Source organism: Myxine glutinosa, chromosome 5, assembly GCF_964187855.1.
Source record: "Myxine glutinosa chromosome 5, kmMyxGlut1.1, whole genome shotgun sequence".
NCBI lineage: Eukaryota > Metazoa > Chordata > Myxini > Myxiniformes > Myxinidae > Myxine > Myxine glutinosa.
In genome coordinates this window covers 69,193,307-69,213,611 of record NC_136265.1, presented here as the reverse complement: position 1 = coordinate 69,213,611, position 20,305 = coordinate 69,193,307, and the positions used below count along the sequence as shown (strand labels likewise).

The window sequence follows — 20,305 nt, the reverse complement described above, 5'->3', positions numbered from 1 at the left end:
GGAATCAATCCACATATTACATGTACAACTACAACGGCACTCAGTCGTGAGCATACCTCCACCTGGTTGGCCTTGTCAATCAATGGTGAAGAATCACTTAAAAGATTCTACTAGCCGGATCCGGATCCGGCTCCGAATCTTCACCAAAATTGAATCGATACTTCATTGTCACACACACAACCTGTCCACCAAGTTTCGTCCAAATCCGTCTTTAACGTTTTGAGATATCCTGCTATGAATCGTTTTTGTCCCTATCTCCCAATGGTGAAGAATCACTTAAAAAATTAAATAATTATCCTATCCGAATCCATATTCAGATCTTCACCAAAATCGAATCGATTCTTCCTTGTCAAACACCCAACCGGTCCACAAAGTTTCGTCCAAATCCGTCCATAACTTTTTGAGATATCCTGCTACGTATCGTTTTTGGCCCGATCTCCCAATATTGAAGAATCACTTTTAAAATTCTTCGAACCGGATCCGAATCCGGATCTTCACCAAAATCTAATCATTTCGTCCTTGTCACACACCTCTCTGCCAAATTTCGTCCGAATCCGTCCACAACTTTTTGAGATATCTTGTTCACAAACAAACACACAGACAAACGGACAGACGGGGGTATAAACATAACCTCCATCCACCTTTGGTGGCGGATGTAACTATAACACACGTAGAGCGCATCGTCTCGCCTCGCATGTTTATTCTGAACAAAAATGCCATCATTCACTGAACATGCTACTATTATGGCCCATATACCCGTATCATCCATGCACCCGACATTGCCACATAGTTTATTGTCATGGGTTAATTAATCACTCACATCTGGTCATAGATCGGATATATGAAGATTCAGACTTTTTGGACAAGTACCGTATTTTATTCCACCAATTTATCGCTGGAATACAACTTCACCGATGACTTCATTGTTATCACCCTATATACCCGCATATAGGGAATGTTGAGCTAGATCTTGGAGATGGCATAAAGCTGGAAGGTGTGAAAACATTTTGCTACCTCGGAGACATGCTGAATGGAGAAGGTGGATCACACTCGGAGATGGCTGCTGGAGTGAGATGTGCATGGAAGACATTTCGGGAACTGAGTGGCGTGCTGATGAGGAGGGGAGTGTCGTTGAAGCTGAAGGGAAAGGTGTATGCTGCATGTGTGAGAAGTGTTATGATTTATGGGAGCGAGACATGGGTCATGAATGTAGAGCAGCAACGAAGGCTGGAAAGGGTGGAAATGCGAATGGTTCGGTGGATGTCCGGAGTATCGTTGAGAGAGAGGAAGACAAATGATGAATTGCGAAAGATGATGGGAATAGAGCCTGTGATTGATGCTGTGAAGAGGAACAGGTTGAGATGGTTTGGTCACGTGTTGAGGAAGGATGAAAGTGACTGGTTGAGAAGAGTGATGGAAATGAATGTAGAAGGAAGTAGAGGACGGGGAAGACCGAGAAAGACTTGGCTAAAGATGGTGGAAGAAGAAATGCGGGCAAGGGGGTTAGCAAGGAGGGATGCAGAAAATAGGGCAAAATGGAGAACATTGTCATGGGGACCGCAAGGCTAACCCCCGCTCCAGCAGGGGAAATGGCCTTAAAATGCCTGTTGTATACCCATGGGGGAGTTGATGACATTTGCGAAGTTTCAATTTTTTTCGTTGACCGGTTTTGGAGATTTGTTTTTCCTGATTAACCAATTTTTTTTTTTTCATCCAATATGGCTGCCATACCATGTCACCTCTGACATCAGATTTAGCAATAAAATATTATCCTCCGATGTTTAAATTTTGTATTGATCAGTCAAGCAGTTGCAGAGAAAACCATTTTTAAAGCAAAAATATACAGACGCGGAGGAACGCACACACACGCATGCACGCACACACAAACACACACAGGGGCATTGCAATACTTTTGCATCCCCTTCGGGGCGAGACTAAATATGGTGAGATACTTCAACCACATGCTGCCCATTTTCATACATTGTTCTATGTATAGTTGATGGTAATGTACACTTTTTCTACAAACATTCCAACATGCACAACTCTCCGTGGCCTTTGAGCCGCATAAGCGCCGTGTGTCACACCATGGGATCACGACCTGTTTTGATGTGCCATCAAGTACCACATTCGTTACAGCACCATGTGGACACTCAATCAGTGGCAAAACACAAAAACCCACCTGTCCAAGATCCAGCGTAACGTTCACCTCGTTGTATTGCGGACCTCGTGAGAGAGGGGGACTTTGCCACCAGCGTTCCGTACCGTCCACGGCGTACACAACCGGCCTGGCCTTGTCGGGAACGTCAGCATAACATGAGTCACAAAACTGTCCCTAAAAGAAAGAGGAACAGGAACAGTGCCATTACGACAAACGGTGAATGTTTTCAATATGAAGAGAAACAACGGGAACAAACTGTGCAATACGAACATCAATCAAGTCTTTCATGGTCTCTCTGGTTAAGTCTGTATTCCCATTTTAAATCCAAGGGAATTATGCACATTTGTTTTTTTACATTCCACAGATATAGCCTACAATGTGCTTCCTGTCATGTACATTAACAACAAATAATACCATTACTACTTGTTACTAGAGGCGGTGAGAGCCAGCACGGGCCCAGAGAAAACAACCTGACAGACCCCCCACAATTCCCCCCCCCCCCCCCACCATTTCTCTCTCTTTTGTAACTTTTAAAAATAATTTTCTGTTTCTGTGATGAAGACCCGAAATCAGAACAGCAACAAGCTACCTAAACACAGCAAAATCACAGCCTTTTTAGCTCCCTGCATGTGTCGAAAAGTAAATAAATAAAGTATTAACAAATATTTTATACAAGTTGAAGTTTGTGTCTGTCCGTGTGTTGGCGGCCGCTTTTGGTGATGCTTTTGCTTTTCTAGCCTGAGTTTGAATCTTGACCCAGCTCTAAAATGTCATCCCGGTCTTTTACGGACTGGGAGATTCATCAATCTGTGTGTCGTCCCTCTGATGGATGTTAAACAGAGTTGTTCGTGGACACGTTAAAGATTGCGAAGAAGTCCTTCGTGCACAGTCGGCAAGTTATCGCCGGCACCCTGGGAAAATTACAAATTCCTGCCCAAACCTTAATCGAACGTCACGCCTGACCAGCCGGTTCGTGAAAGACTTGAGCCAAACTTCGGTTTGGGCATAAGCAGCTTCAATAGAGGTCAATCCATGCGATATGATACGTACAGAAATGTCGAATTTGGTTAAAGTTACAACAAACAGTGTCCTTCTTGTACGAGGAACAGCAAAACTGTCTTACTGCCAAAATCAAGTGAATGCAGACTCTTGGGAAAAGCACAAGTTTAAGGTTGAAAAAAAAAAAACCACACATCAAAGGCTCAAGGGAATGCCTTAGATGTGCATACATGAAGTGCAGGACCAGGACATTGGGTGACGATGAAACAACAAAACAAGTGCAGATACATTCAAAGTACACCGCCCCCATGCCAAATAAATAAATATCCTCCAGCGCAGCATTGCCGGGGCACCTCCGGCGCCCGGCAATACCGCCGTGCAGCTCATAGAGGCTGCATTGGGAGGGAGAGGTGTGCAATAATCGAGTGATTAATTGCATAATTAAAATCAATAAATAATAATCATAAAATAGTTTCTTAATCAATTGGCTAATAGCATAACTAAACCACTAGTGCTTCATCCGAAGCTGTAACTTTTTGAACATTAATTAAATAAGCCATTAATTAAAATATATTATTATAATTAATTGATTGATCAATAAATAATTAATCTACAAATTGATGAATCAATATCTCAAAAATAGCCTTTACAGCCAAATCACTTGGTCATTGTTGTGTCCAAATATCAGCTTCCCAGCTCAAAAGGTGCCTGAGATATTGCCCAGATGAGAAAGGAAATAAATAAGTACTTAATTAATCGATAATAATGAAATAACTATTCAATTAATTAATTCATCAAAAAACAAAATATGCCGTTTTGCCAAAGCACTTGCTCACTATTGTGCCCAAATTTTAGCTTCCTAGCTCAAAGGATGGCCGAGATATTGCCGGGACAAACAAACAAGGAAGAAAGAAAACAATAAATCAAGAAACCAGAGTGAAAACTGAGTACTCCCTTTCAGCGTGCGTCATTGCCGGACCCCCTTCAGTGCCAGGCAATGACGTTAAGCAGCACCTGGAGATGGCATCGAAAAGGAGTGGTGTACAACAGGTCAATCCGAAGCATGAGGAATGAATATTAAAGTTTAGATAAATAAAGTATAAATTAGTACAAATTAATTTATAAAGAGAAAAAAAACAAAATGGGCACGCAACACACAGCACAAAGCACAGGAACAAATATGAAAGTGAATCTGGAATTCTGGGAGGTGACAGTTAAAGGAGAACCTGAGGAAAATAGGGAACAAACAGGTGGATTCACTCCATAAACACAGAGCGTGATATCACAAAACACTCGTCTGGCACACGAGACGCACGTGCAATGGACACAAGTTCAACGGCGTGGCGCCTTCACAAACAATCAAACCCAATGGTATAATTTCACGAGGAACACTGCACCCAATGGAGATCCGAGCAAACGATTCAAACAATATGGAATATCACTGGATTACAACCGACCGATTGGCAGGTGAAGGCAGGATGCTGGAGCTCAGAGAGTGAAACCCACGAGTTGCTTATAATTGTCTTTTATGTAAATTACCCCAAAGTCATTTCCATAACGTATGAATTTGGGACAGTACGATGTAACATATGGATTTGAGACAGTACGATATAACATTTGGATTTGAGACAGTACGATGTAACATTTGGATTTGGGACAGTACGATGTAACATTTGGATTTGGGACAGTACGATGTAACGTATGGATTTGGGACAGTATGATGTAACATTTGGATTTGAGACAGTAAGATGTAACATTTGGATTTGGGACAGTATGATGTAACGTATGGATTTGGGACAGTAACATGTAACATTTGGATTTGAGACAGTACGATGTAACATATGCATTTGGGACAGTACGATGTAACATTTGGATTTGGGACAGTATGATGTAACATTTGGATTTGGGACAGTACGATGTAACATTTGGATTTGAGACAGTACGATGTAACATTTGGATTTGAGACAGTACGATGTAACATTTGGATTTGAGACAGTACGATGTAACATTTGGATTTGGGACAGTACGATGTAACATTTGGATTTGGGACAGTACGATGTAACATTTGGATTTGGGACAGTACGATGTAACATTTGGATTTGGGACAGTATGATGTAACATTTGGATTTGAGACAGTACGATGTAACATTTGGATTTGAGACAGTACGATGTAACATTTGGATTTGGGACAGTATGATGTAACGTATGGATTTGGGACAGTAACATGTAACATTTGGATTTGAGACAGTAAGATGTAACATTTGGATTTGGGACAGTATGATGTAACGTATGGATTTGGGACAGTAACATGTAACATTTGGATTTGAGACAGTACGATGTAACATATGCATTTGGGACAGTACGATGTAACATTTGGATTTGGGACAGTACGATGTAACATTTGGATTTGGGACAGTACGATGTAACATTTGGATTTGAGACAGTACGATGTAACATTTGGATTTGAGACAGTACGATGTAACATTTGGATTTGAGACAGTACGATGTAACATTTGGATTTGGGACAGTACGATGTAACATTTGGATTTGGGACAGTACGATGTAACATTTGGATTTGGGACAGTACGATGTAACATTTGGATTTGGGACAGTACGATGTAACATTTGGATTTGGGACAGTACGATGTAACGTATGGATTTGGGACAGTACGATGTAACATTTGGATTTGGGACAGTACGATGTAACATTTGGATTTGGGACAGTACGATGTAACATTTGGATTTGGGACAGTACGATGTAACATTTGGATTTGGGACAGTACGATGTAACATTTGGATTTGGGACAGTATGATGTAACGTATAGATTTGGGACAGTACGATGTAACATTTGGATTTGGGACAGTACGATGTAACATTTGGATTTGGGACAGTACGATGTAACATTTGGATTTGGGACAGTACGATGTAACATTTGGATTTGGGACAGTACGATGTAACATTTGGATTTGGGACAGTACGATGTAACATTTGGATTTGGGACAGTACGATGTAACATTTGGATTTGGGACAGTACGATGTAACATTTGGATTTGGGACAGTATGATGTAACGTATGGATTTGGGACAGTACGATGTAACATTTGGATTTGGGACAGTACGATGCAACATTTGGATTTGGGACAGTACGATGTAACATTTGGATTTGGGACAGTACGATGTAACATTTGGATTTGGGACAGTACGATGGAACATTTGGATTTGGGACAGTACGATGGAACATTTGGATTTGGGACAGTACGATGTAACATTTGGATTTGAGACAGTACGATGTAACATTTGGATTTGGGACAGTACGATGTAACATTTGGATTTGAGACAGTACGATGTAACATTTGGATTTGAGACAGTACGATGTAACATTTGGATTTGAGACAGTACGATGTAACATTTGGATTTGAGACAGTATGATGTAACATTTGGATTTGGGACAGTTCGATGTAACATTTGGATTTGGGACAGTTCGATGTAACATTTGGATTTGAGACAGTACGATGTAACATTTGGATTTGAGACAGTACGATGTAACATTTGGATTTGGGACAGTTCGATGTAACATTTGGATTTGAGACAGTACGATGTAACATTTGGATTTGAGACAGTACGATGTAACATTTGGATTTGAGACAGTACGATGTAACATTTGGATTTGAGACAGTACGATGTAACATTTGGATTTGAGACAGTACGATGTAACATTTGGATTTGAGACAGTACGATGTAACATTTGGATTTGGGACAGTACGATGTAACATTTGGATTTGGGACAGTACGATGTAACATTTGGATTTGGGACAGTACGATGTAACATTTGGATTTGGGACAGTACGATGTAACATTTGGATTTGAGACAGTACGATGTAACATTTGGATTTGAGACAGTACGATGTAACATTTGGATTTGGGACAGTATGATGTAACGTATGGATTTGGGACAGTAACATGTAACATTTGGATTTGAGACAGTAAGATGTAACATTTGGATTTGGGACAGTATGATGTAACGTATGGATTTGGGACAGTAACATGTAACATTTGGATTTGAGACAGTACGATGTAACATATGCATTTGGGACAGTACGATGTAACATTTGGATTTGGGACAGTACGATGTAACATTTGGATTTGGGACAGTACGATGTAACATTTGGATTTGAGACAGTACGATGTAACATTTGGATTTGAGACAGTACAATGTAACATTTGGATTTGAGACAGTACGATGTAACATTTGGATTTGGGACAGTACGATGTAACATTTGGATTTGGGACAGTACGATGTAACATTTGGATTTGGGACAGTACGATGTAACATTTGGATTTGGGACAGTACGATGTAACATTTGGATTTGGGACAGTACGATGTAACGTATGGATTTGGGACAGTACGATGTAACATTTGGATTTGGGACAGTACGATGTAACATTTGGATTTGGGACAGTACGATGTAACATTTGGATTTGGGACAGTACGATGTAACATTTGGATTTGGGACAGTACGATGTAACATTTGGATTTGGGACAGTATGATGTAACGTATAGATTTGGGACAGTACGATGTAACATTTGGATTTGGGACAGTACGATGTAACATTTGGATTTGGGACAGTACGATGTAACATTTGGATTTGGGACAGTACGATGTAACATTTGGATTTGGGACAGTACGATGTAACATTTGGATTTGGGACAGTACGATGTAACATTTGGATTTGGGACAGTACGATGTAACATTTGGATTTGGGACAGTACGATGTAACATTTGGATTTGGGACAGTATGATGTAACGTATGGATTTGGGACAGTACGATGTAACATTTGGATTTGGGACAGTACGATGCAACATTTGGATTTGGGACAGTACGATGTAACATTTGGATTTGGGACAGTACGATGTAACATTTGGATTTGGGACAGTACGATGGAACATTTGGATTTGGGACAGTACGATGGAACATTTGGATTTGGGACAGTACGATGTAACATTTGGATTTGAGACAGTACGATGTAACATTTGGATTTGGGACAGTACGATGTAACATTTGGATTTGAGACAGTACGATGTAACATTTGGATTTGAGACAGTACGATGTAACATTTGGATTTGAGACAGTACGATGTAACATTTGGATTTGAGACAGTACGATGTAACATTTGGATTTGGGACAGTTCGATGTAACATTTGGATTTGGGACAGTTCGATGTAACATTTGGATTTGAGACAGTACGATGTAACATTTGGATTTGAGACAGTACGATGTAACATTTGGATTTGGGACAGTTCGATGTAACATTTGGATTTGAGACAGTACGATGTAACATTTGGATTTGAGACAGTACGATGTAACATTTGGATTTGAGACAGTACGATGTAACATTTGGATTTGAGACAGTACGATGTAACATTTGGATTTGAGACAGTACGATGTAACATTTGGATTTGGGACAGTACGATGTAACATTTGGATTTGGGACAGTACGATGTAACATTTGGATTTGGGACAGTACGATGTAACATTTGGATTTGAGACAGTTCGATGTAACATTTGGATTGTGGATTTGGGACCGTACGGTGTAACATATGGATTTGGGACAGTTCGATGTAACATTTGGATTGTGGATTTGGGACCGTACGGTGTAACATATGGATTTGGGACAGTTCGATGTAACATTTGGATTGTGGACTTGGGACAGTATGATGTAACGTATGGATTTGCGACAGTACGATGTAATTTATGGATTTGGGACAGTACGATGTAACGTATGGATTTGGGACAGTACGATGTAATTTATGGATTTGGGACTGTACGATGTAATTTATGGATTTGGGACAGTACGATGTAACGTATGGATTTGGGACAGTACGATGTAACGTATGGATTTGGGACAGTACGATGTAATTTATGGATTTGGGACAGTACGATGTAATTTATGGATTTGGGACTGTACGATGTAATTTATGGATTTGGGACTGTACGATGTAATTTATGGATTTGGGACTGTACGATGTAATTTATGGATTTGGGACTGTACGATGTAATTTATGGATTTGGGACAGTACGATGTAACGTATGGATTTGGGACAGTACGATGTAATTTATGGATTTGGGACAGTACGATGTAATTTATGGATTTGGGACAGTACGATGTAACATTTGGATTTGGGACAGTACGATGTAACGTATGGATTTGGGACAGTACGATGTAATTTATGGATTTGGGACTGTACGATGTAATTTATGGATTTGGGACAGTACGATGTAATTTATGGATTTGGGATTGTGTCGAAACGGATTGTGTAACCCAGAACATGCTGAGGTTGTCAGGACAATCCAAATGGACGATGTTAAAAAGCGTCCGGCCCTGTGTGCAGACAGAATGTTTAAAACCTCGGATTGGAATGGACAATAATAACTCTCTGTGACCGACAACGGACATAAACCCCGAGCTTTATTAACCACCTCAGGAAGAAAAGAAATGTGAAAACTGAAAAACTTCCCAAAGGAGCTCGACTGCTCCTTGCCTCGAGTTTCCCACATGAAGTGGGCCCAAAATGGTTACAAATCAGGATTCCCAAACTTGGTGCAAACATAAGAATAGATACTTTACATTTCCACGTCACCATGGTACACCGGCTTGGTCCATGGATTCGAGCGTGTGTCCATCCAAACATGAACCCACACACCATGGTATAACAGCTCTTCCTGTCCATGGATTTAAGCGTGTGCCGCCTCTATCCATACCCCGTTTGAAATCCCATGCGGCGTAGGAAATAGACTCCGACACGATAGGAAAATTTGTTCTGTGGAAGAGATCAGTCACCTCAAGCATCTTCCGTTGTCGTGATACATGAGAAGAGTTGTCCGTCAAAATGGAGTATCTATAAATTACGTACGCTTTCACACAACACCCATTCCCATTCCCATTCCAATCCTTATTCCTGTACACCTGCTCTAGCCATTCTCTCAATTCCCCCAAACAGCTCCAACACTTATCCCATGTGTTTGTCGAGCATCACCAGGCGACGTTCGGACATAAACTAAAAGGAAATTTGGAGCTGCACACAGATTCCCATCAATTCCACAACTGATCGATCATACGGATCAGGAAAGCCTGCTGTGGTGAACTAATGGACGTCACAGATCGTTATGGTTGCTTGTGCATTACATATACTGTAATCTCTCCAAACAAACCTCAACTGTTCTTGGAACTTATTCAACAACAGACGTTGCTCTCTTCTTCACAAGTTCATTCCATCCTTCTGTCAAGTTTTCTGTCCGTCATCTTGGCCCTTGTACACATTACCCCTCCATTCCTTCCCTATCCTAAAGGATGTAGTCATGCCCTGCACCGCTTGCATGAAATCACAGTTCTTGAATTCCGTCTTCAGTCAAAAGGTCAAGGTTCCAAATTTGTCTCTTCCTGTATCCACACTTTTCACTTTTACTGAACATTCCCTCCAGAGTAGGAACGTCTCCCCTGCCGTAAACGAGAACTTTTTTTTGACCCAACTCGATACTTCTTCCGAAACACGTCACGATGGTACAAGTGCTCTAATCCTCAGTAACTGAGCTACAGTCCTATTCAGGGGTGGATCCAGGAATTTGCAGACGGGGGGGGGGGGGGGGGGGTGCATGAAACTATAGTGCTGGGGAGGGGGATAAAGGGGGGGGGTCTGGGGGGTCCTCCCCCAGGAAATTTAAAATAATTGATCGTCAGAAACGGCATTTCGTGCGTTCTTGGAAGTTTCTGCAGTTCCTCGTGTTCTTCCCTGGTCCAACAGTTCAGCAGATTCGCACCGCCTGCACCCTCATCCTGGATCGAAGGGGAGTGGGGGGGGGGGTGCGCACCCCCTGCACCCCCCCCCCCTGGATCTGCCCCTGCTATTGGACTCTCTCTCTCATCTTTTTCATCGGTCCCTCTTGGGTAGGAAACTTCCTCCATCCTGGAAAATTACAAACATCACTTCCATTCATTAGGGAAATTACAAAAATGATTCCCTCAATTGCAGACCTATCTGCCTTCTCCCCATCATAAGTAAAGTAATGGCGTCCATCATGTTGCGGCAGACTTCATACACTATCTATTCTCTATCTCGTTCATTTCTGACCTGGCCATTCCATATTGGATACGTTATTCATTCTGATACAGCAGTGAATCGATGCCCTGAACCACAGGTGAGAGGTTTGGGCCATCTCTCTCTCTCTCTCTCTCTGGATATCTCTTGAGCCCACTGTCTGGAATCCAACCATGATTTATGAGGTGTCTCAATTTGATATCCGTGGCCCATGCTCGTGATTCTCCAAGTTCCTCTACTCGTACACCCGCTCACTAAGGGAGGGGCATTGGGAGTCATGTTATTATACTTTTTATTATTGCCAATTATTATTACTTTTCCAATATGTTACAACAGGTCATTGAAAGGATCAGAACATGCATGATATTATAACATGTTAGATCAGGTCATTGAAAGGATCAGAACATGCATGACATTATAACATGTTAGATCAGGCCATTGAAAGGAGAACATGCATGACATAACATGTTAGATCAGGTTGTTGAAAGGATCAGAACATGCATGGCATTATAACATGTTAGATCAGGTCATTGAAAGGATCTGAACATGCATAACATTATTACATGTTTGATCAGGTCATTGAAAGGATCAGATCATGCATGACATTATAACATGTTAAATCAGCTCATTGAAAGGATCAGAACATGCATGACATTATAACATGTTAGATCAGGTCATTGAAAGGATCAGAACATGCATGACATAACATGTTAGATCAGGTCATTGAAAGGATAAAATCGTGCATGACATACATGTTAGATCAGCTCATTGAAAAGATCAGACCATGCATGACATAACATGTTAGATCAGAACATGCATGACATTATTGGATGTTAGATCAGGTCATTGAAAGGATCAGCACATGCATGACATTATTAGATGTTAGATCAGGTCATTGAAAGGATCAGCACATGCATGACATTATTAGATGTTAGATCAGGTCATTGAAAGGATCAGAACATGCATGACATAATATGTTAGATCAGAACATGCATGACATTATTAGATGTTAGTTCAGGTCATTGAAAGGATCAGAACATGCATGACATATGTTAGATCAGAACATGCATGACTTTATTAGATGTTAGATCAGGTCATTGAAAGGATCAGCACATGCATGACATTATGAGATGTTAGATCAGGTCATTGAAAGGATCAGAACATGCATGACATTATGACATGTTGGATGATGACATTGAAAATATATCATTAATATTACAGTATTAAATTATCATAAGTGTTGTTATTACCTTTGTAACTAGGGCATTGCCCGTACTATATCTATATCTAAAATTATATCCCCCCCCTCTATTTACATGAAATGGTTTGGTCCAAAGCGAACGGCTTGCGAGTACGGTGACAATCCCCCCCCTCTATTTACATGCAATGGTTTGGTCCAAAGCGAACGGCTTCCGGAGTTTGGTAAAGAAATCGCCATCGCGTGCACAAACGCGCAGGAAAGCGAATGAATCGCAAATTCGGTTTTATTAGTTTTAAAACATAGTTTAACGCCAACATAGTTTGCAAACGTGAAATAAATGAATACGCTCTCAAATGTGCCATCCGAGGCAGAGTGTGTCCTCCACGTTCGGCACACGCGATCGTTCGCTGCTCTCTGATTGGTTGAATCGTTTTTTGGACATAGCTCGGTAAGTAATTGTCCGATTAATATGAAACCTTGAAAAGGCACATCCTCGGGTCCCCAGCAATATACCTGGCAAGTTAAAAGTATATCGGACCCGTGGTTGTCGAGAAACAGCGGTCACAGACAAACAGACGTACAGACGTACAGAGATTACTGGAATTATAGATAGACTAGGGCATGCCCGTACTATATATAAGCTAGGACGTGCCCGTACGTGGGTGCCCGTTCCTTGCCAAAAAAAAAAAAAAAAAAAAATTTGTGTAGGGGTGTGTGTGTGTAAACATCCTAGGGCGTGCCCGTACGTGGGTGCAAAAAAACATGCGTGCAAACAACAACAAAAAAAAACTTTGAAACCACGTGGCAGTAACGACCACAGAACCCCCCCCCCCCTCTATTTACATGAATGGTTTGGTCCATTCGCAACGACCACAGAACCCCCCCCTCTATTTACATGCAATGGTTTGGTCCATTCGCAACGCCAAAGCGAACGGCGAACGGCTAAATCGACATAGCTCGGTAAGTACTTCTCCGATTAATTTAAAACCTTGAAAAGGCACATCCTCGGGTCCCCAGCAATATACCTGGCAAGTTTCAAGTATATCGGACCCGTGGTTGTCGAGAAACAGCGGTCACAGACACACAGACACACAGACACACAGACACACAGAGATTGCTGGAATTATAGATAGATGAGAAGCGGCTTTGGAAAAACATCACAAAAAAACGCCTTTGAAGAACTCCACGTTAGCGGCAGGAAGCGTCATGATATTAACCCAACCCTTGTGGGGTATATAGAGTACAGTAGATCTTCGCTCACTTCTCTAAGTAAAACTTACCTCATGGATGTTGGGAATCCTCAAAATTTCTATATTTAGTGTAATAAACAGCATTAGCATCTGTTTAAAAAGCTAATCATATGTGTTTGTGGTTTATAATATTTTTAATTCTGGTAGAGGCCGTTGCTCCCACAAAAACGCCCTGATAAGCTATTTATTAACGGTGACTCGACGTTTGTTCAAGAAGGAAAAACCCCTTGGGGAGATGGGACATTATTGGAATTAATATTGTTTTGTAATAACATTAATATTATGCTTCTTTGTTAGTTTTGTCATTAGAAGCGGCATTGGAAAAACGCCATGATAAAGCTAACTTAGCATGGATGTACACCTCAACACGCAATCCCATTGACGGCAATAGCCAGGAAAACCTGCTCGGGGGAGAAAACCCCCCTGGGAATGGGATGGGGGGGGGGGTGGGGGGGGGCAAATGAATGCGGTACAACCTTCATTGTGTAACCCTTAGTCATCCTGTCAAGTTTGGTTGAGATTGGATAAGTAACGACGGAATGTATTGGCATCAAAAATTCATCATATCATCATACCATATCGTGGGCAATCACCCATGGTATCCATGGAAATCTCCACGCATGGCTTGCGGACTTCCTCTCTGGTCAATGTGTGGCCCTGAATGGATTTCTCTCAACTTCCCTTCCTGTTCAGGCTGGAGTTCCTCAAGGCAGTGTTCTGGGTCCTGTGCTTTTTCTGGTCTTCATCAATGATCTCTCCGACTCTCTGGGAAATCCTCTCTATTTCTTTGCTTGAAAATCCTCTCTATCTCTTTGCTGATGACTCCACTCTCTGCCGCACCATACCTCATCCCTCAGATCGGCAGTCTGCAGCCTCCTCACTCTCTGCAGACCAGGACAAAATCACAGACTGGTCAAACAAGTGGAGCATGTCTTTCCATCCTGACAAATCTCACACTCTCACTATGTCTCTCCAAAAACACCGACTGGAAAACCCTCCCAACTACTTTCTCAACAATACTCTCCAAGAACTTCTGTCACTCAAGCTTTTGGGTATCACTATCTGCCATTATCTTTCCTGGGAAAACCACATTTCCAAGCTGGACTACAAAGCCAGTCGCCGACTGGGCATCCTCCGTCGTGCGAAGTCCTTCCTTGGCACACCTGAGCTCCTCACCACATACAAGGCTTTCATCCGCAGCTCAATGGAATACTATTCTCCCCTCTGGGCCGGTGCTCCTGCCTCACACCTAGCTCGGCTTCACGCCGTTGAAACCAAAGCTTTCAGAATCAATGGAATCTCCCGCGATGAAGCTAACTCCAAGGGCCTTTCACTCACTCACCGCAGGCAGGTTGGTGGTCTTTCTGTCTTCTACCGACTCCTCTCCGGCCTGGCACCCCCAGCTCTCTCTGTGCTTTGTCCCCCAAATATTCCAACAGGTCGCACAAGATCTGCCAGCAACCCTCTTATGGTGAAACTACCAAAATCAAGACTCTCTGCTCACCTTCACTCTTTCATTCCTCTTTTCTCCTGCCTCTGCAACAAACTCCCACACACTTCAATCCCACTCCTCCCTCCAGGTCTTTAAAAGAGCTGTTCACCACCATCTCTTATCTTCCCCCATCCAAAACCTTGATCTTTTCTACCCCCGCTAATTCAACCCAGATCCAGTTTTTTTAAATACCGACTTCTTTCCTGGAAATCCTGGCAGTGTCCATGTGTTTTATACCTCTCCCACCCCCACCCCCCTGCCCATCGATCATCACCCCCAAGCCCTCTCCCTCCCACAGATCTCCCGATGTCCCTGTTCTCTACTGTTGTACTTCCCTCTCTGTCCCCATATTGTCTCCCGCTCCCTTTATTGTATGTTTTGTGTGTCCTTTTTTTTTTCTTCTTTTTTTTGTGATTAATGTTAGCTCATACACGAGCCTCGATCTTGTATACAATTTAAAAAAAAAAAAATCAGCCAGACATATACAAAATTGCGTATTTTAGTATGATGAGTGGAAACGGTGGGTGGTGGCCATTGGTGGCCATTCCAATAATTATTTTTCCCTTCAGGCTGGCATTCAACAATGCAGCATATTAATACCTCCATCATTCTTGATCTTTATAATGAATCTATCTGATCCTCTTCAAAAGGAACTTTCCATTTCGCCGACAACTCCACCCGATGCAGACATCAAACATGCGGAAGGCCAGCCACTGCTGAATCCCTTTCTCAAACCTGGACGACATAAGCCACTGGTCAGCGACTTGAAACATGACTTTCGACACAGGTAAATCACATGCTCTCACACTTCATCTCCACAAGAATCAAACGATCCAATCCACTTATATGGACAGCCACCGGAAGAGAGCCAGTTAGTGCAATCCTTGTCCTCACTATCTGCCATAATGTTTGTGGGCACAGCACCGCCACCCCGGAACCCGTAATCGGGAACCTTGCCACCCTCAAACCCCAGAGCGGAGGGTGGGTGTGCCATCATTGTCCCAGAGCCTGTGAAGGGTGAAAGAGGGTATGGGTTTGGACAAAGAGCTCGAGTACCAGAGTTTGGCAAACTTAATGATAGGCGCCATGTTGATATCCAACTGTTCGTGTGCGGAGTAGCGTTAATTACACACAGTTCAAACGCACCTTTGAGACCATGAGAGCATTTAGACGCTTTGGACGTTTACAAACCTGTGACTTTAGACCCTTCGGACATTCAGACCCTTCACAGACCTTTGCCCTTTAACCCTCAGGTCCTAGACAATTTACATCCCTGAGGCCCTTTGGACCCAAGATCTCTTAGACCCATATATCTTTAACTTTAAACCCTCAAGACCATTAAGACCCCCAATACATTTAACACCATTTACACCCTTTAACCCTTCAAAAGCCCGTCAACAAGTAAAAGCCATCCCATGTAAAACAAAAGTGAGAATAAGTTGATTATTCTGTTACTGAAAATATGATATAACGACGGAGTTCATAGAACACCTTACCCTTACCTGCGCAATCTTGAGATAAATATTATAATAACTAGAATGGGCACTCGGTAGAGCGCATACCTCTGCCAGGTTGAACAGTTTTGTATCCACTGATAGGCCGGATCTGGATTCAGACCTGAACGAATATCAAATCGGCTTGTTCTTGACACCGAACCAACTCATCCACCAAGTTTTGTCATTATCCATCCACAACCTTTTGAAATATCGTGCTATATATACAGCCACGTGAAAAAGTAAGTACACCCCATGTAAAGTTTTGACTTTTTCAACATATTTCAAAATACAGCTATTTGATCTTCATTTCAACAATATTGATAGATAAAGGTGATATAATATAACAAATATCATGAAACATTTACATTTTGTAGTCCATTGTATAATTTAAATAAACATAAATGCAAATTTCGTATGTGGAAAAAGTAAGCACACCCTTGGCTCTAATAGGTGGTATTGCCCCCTTTGGCAGAAACAACCTCAAGTAGGCATTTCTTATAACTGTCTACCAGTCTCTGACATCAACTGGGAGAAATTTTTGCCCACTCCTCCATGTAGAATTCTTTCAGCTGTGCAGTGTTTGAGGGGTTTCTTGCATGCGCAGCTCGTTTCAAATCCTCCCACAACATCTCGATGGGATTTAGATCCGGGCTTTGACTTGGCCATTCCAGAACCCTCCATTTCTTCCTTTTCAGCCATTCCTTGGTGGATTTACTGGTATGTTTAGGGTCATTGTCATGTTGAGGTCCACCTTCAGTTGAGCGTCAACTTTCCGACAGATGGCCTCACATTATCCTCAAGCACCCTCTGGTACAATGAAGAATTCATAGTGGATTCTATGATGGTGAGCTGCCCAGGCCCTGATGCAGCAAAGCTGCCCCAAACCATAATATTTCCACCACCATGCTTTACAGTTGGTATCAGGTTCTTGTGGTCAAATGCTGTCTTTGGTTTTCGCCAAACATGTCTTCTGGTACTGCGGCCAAATAGCTCTACCTTTGACTCATCTGTCCAGAGCACATTGTTCCAGAAGGGCTGGTCTTTGCCTTGGCTTTCATTGGCAAAGGTGTTCATTGGCAAACTTTAGTCTTACCCTGATGTTCTTTCTGGACAGCAAAGGTTTCCTCCTGACACACCTCCCACGTAGATCAAATTTGTGCAGCCTCTTTCTAATGGTAGAGTCGTGCACTTTGACATCAACAGTGGCAAGAGCTACCTGTAGGTCCCGTGATGACATTCTGGGGTTCTTAGAGACTTCTGTCAGCATCTTGCGGTCTGCTCTCGGGCTGAACCTGATGGGGCAGCCTGGCCTGAACTAGTTGGCAGTTGTTTGGAATCTTCTCCACTTGTAGATGATCTTCCGGACAGTCGAATGATTGATTTCAAGTTGTTGGGAGATCTTTTTAAATCCCTTCCCAGACTCGTAGGCATCTATAACCTTCTTTCTGAAGGCCTCAGAGAGCTCTTTTGATCTAGGCATGGTGACGCCGCACACTTCAACAACAAAGAGCAAACCAAACTAAATGTCTGAGGTTTAAATAAGACAGGTTCTTCCAAGATCCTCTCTAACGATGTTCTAATCATTTGCACCTGAGCTGGTGCACCTGATTCTAATTTTAGGTATTTGAAGTAGTGATAAATGTCGAGGTGTACTTACTTTTCCACATGCGAAATTTGCATTTATGTTTATTTAAATTATACAATGGACTACAAAATGTAAATGTTTCATGATATTTGTTATATTATATCACCTTTATCTATCAATATTGTTGAAATGAAGATCAAATAGCTGTATGTTGAAATATGTTGAAAAAGTCAAAACTTTACATGGGGTGTACTTACTTTTTCACGTGACTGTATATATATATATATCGTGAAAGCATAATCTCTGACCATAAACGAGAAGAAAGCTGACAGGATGGCCTCGAGGTACGCACACCTGCATCTAGGCTGGCTAGATAGGGTTCAAATCTGATCAAGCTGTAAACGGCCACCCTGGTGTTCCACAGGAAGGCGATTCATCAATTTGTGTGCCGTCCCTTGGATGGACATTAAACAGGCGTCCCATTTGCAAGCATTTGTTGGTCGGTGTTAAAGATCCCATGGTATTCGTCTCGAAGAGTAGGCGAGCTATCACCGGCACCAGGGCCAAATTCCAAGTTCCTGCCCTAACCAGCAGAGGATATTGCATCAGTGGCACAGCCGTGCCCTCGCCAATGATGCTACCCCCGCAGCCATGTGCTGCATACGAACAACAACGATAACGTGATGAAAAATAAAATACAACCCAACCATGGGCAGAGTCTATGAGTGGTAAATTTGATTGGTCCTGATGACATAAGATGCGTAATATTTTGTCCAAGTCCTGCGAAACGGAAGGTTTTTCAAAGTGCCAAAATTACGATTTGTGTTCTACAGTGTTCAGGCATATAATTCAATAGGAACAAGCGTTACGCCTCGGTCCCCCGTCGGTGAAGTGATGAGAGTTGACAAAGTGGAAGACGCAAGGTGGCCATCTTGGATTTTGACGTGACGACCCAATTTTCAATAGCATTCTTCCTTATGCGTAGATACACCCACACACCAGATTAAAAGTTAGTAGTTCGTTTATTTTTCAAGATATTTCGCTCACAAGGTTCAGACATATATATGGTGGCGGCCATCTTGGATTTTGACGTGGCGACCCAATTTTCAATAGCGTTCTTCCTTATGCCTAGATACACCCACACACCAGATTAGAATTCGGTCCTTCGCTTACGCACACACGGACAGAGGGGAAAACCATAGTCCCCCTTTCGCTCCGCGGTGTGACGGGGGACAATAAACTAGGGATTTTAAACGTCGTAGAAAAAAAAATTCCAGAAGTTTAACGCCGTTGATATAGCGTCTTTTACACCAACTTATTTTACACTTACCAGTTCACCCTTTTTCTCCCCGACATTGATTTGTTGCACAAACTCTGAGCTGTTTTCTCTTGATTTTGGCATATATGTGAAGGTGCACACTGAAGAGGTAGAGTGTATGTGAAGGTGCACACTGAAGAGGTACAGTGTATGTGAAGGTGCACACTGAAGAGGTACAGTATATGTGAAGGTGCACACTGAAGATGGACAGTATATGTGAAGGTGCACACTGAATATGTACAGTATATGTGAAGGTGCACACTGAAGATGTACAGTATATGTGAAGGTGCACACTGAAGAGGTACAGTATATGTGAAGGTGCACACAGAAAAGGTACAGTATATGTGAAGGTGCACACTGTGTATGTACAGTATATGTGAAGGTGCACACTGAAGATGTACAGTATATGTGAAGGTGCACACTGAAGATGTACAGTATATGTGAAGGTGCACACTGAAGATGTACAGTATATGTGAAGGTGCACACTGAAGATGTACAGTATATGTGAAGGTGCACACTGAAGATGTACAGTATATGTGAAGGTGCACACTGAAGATGTACAGTATATGTGAAGGTGCACACTGAAGATGTACAGTATATGTGAAGGTGCACACTGAAGATGTACAGTATATGTGAAGGTGCACACTGAAAAGGTACAGTATATGTGAAGGTGCACACTGAAGAGGTACAGTATATGTGAAGGTGCACAC

The 20,305-nt window shown here is 42.1% G+C and overlaps 1 protein-coding gene across 1 annotated transcript in view; it reads right to left on the bottom strand.

Annotated features, from left to right (window-relative positions):
* Nucleotides 1–20,305, bottom strand: part of LAMA5 (laminin subunit alpha 5) — a 347,753-nt gene that overhangs the window by 322,206 nt on the left and 5,242 nt on the right. Inside the window, exon 2 of the mRNA XM_078778157.1 lies at nucleotides 2,180–2,332. Coding sequence (XP_078634283.1) covers nucleotides 2,180–2,332 — 153 coding nt within the window. The remainder of the gene's footprint in view (nucleotides 1–2,179; nucleotides 2,333–20,305) is intronic.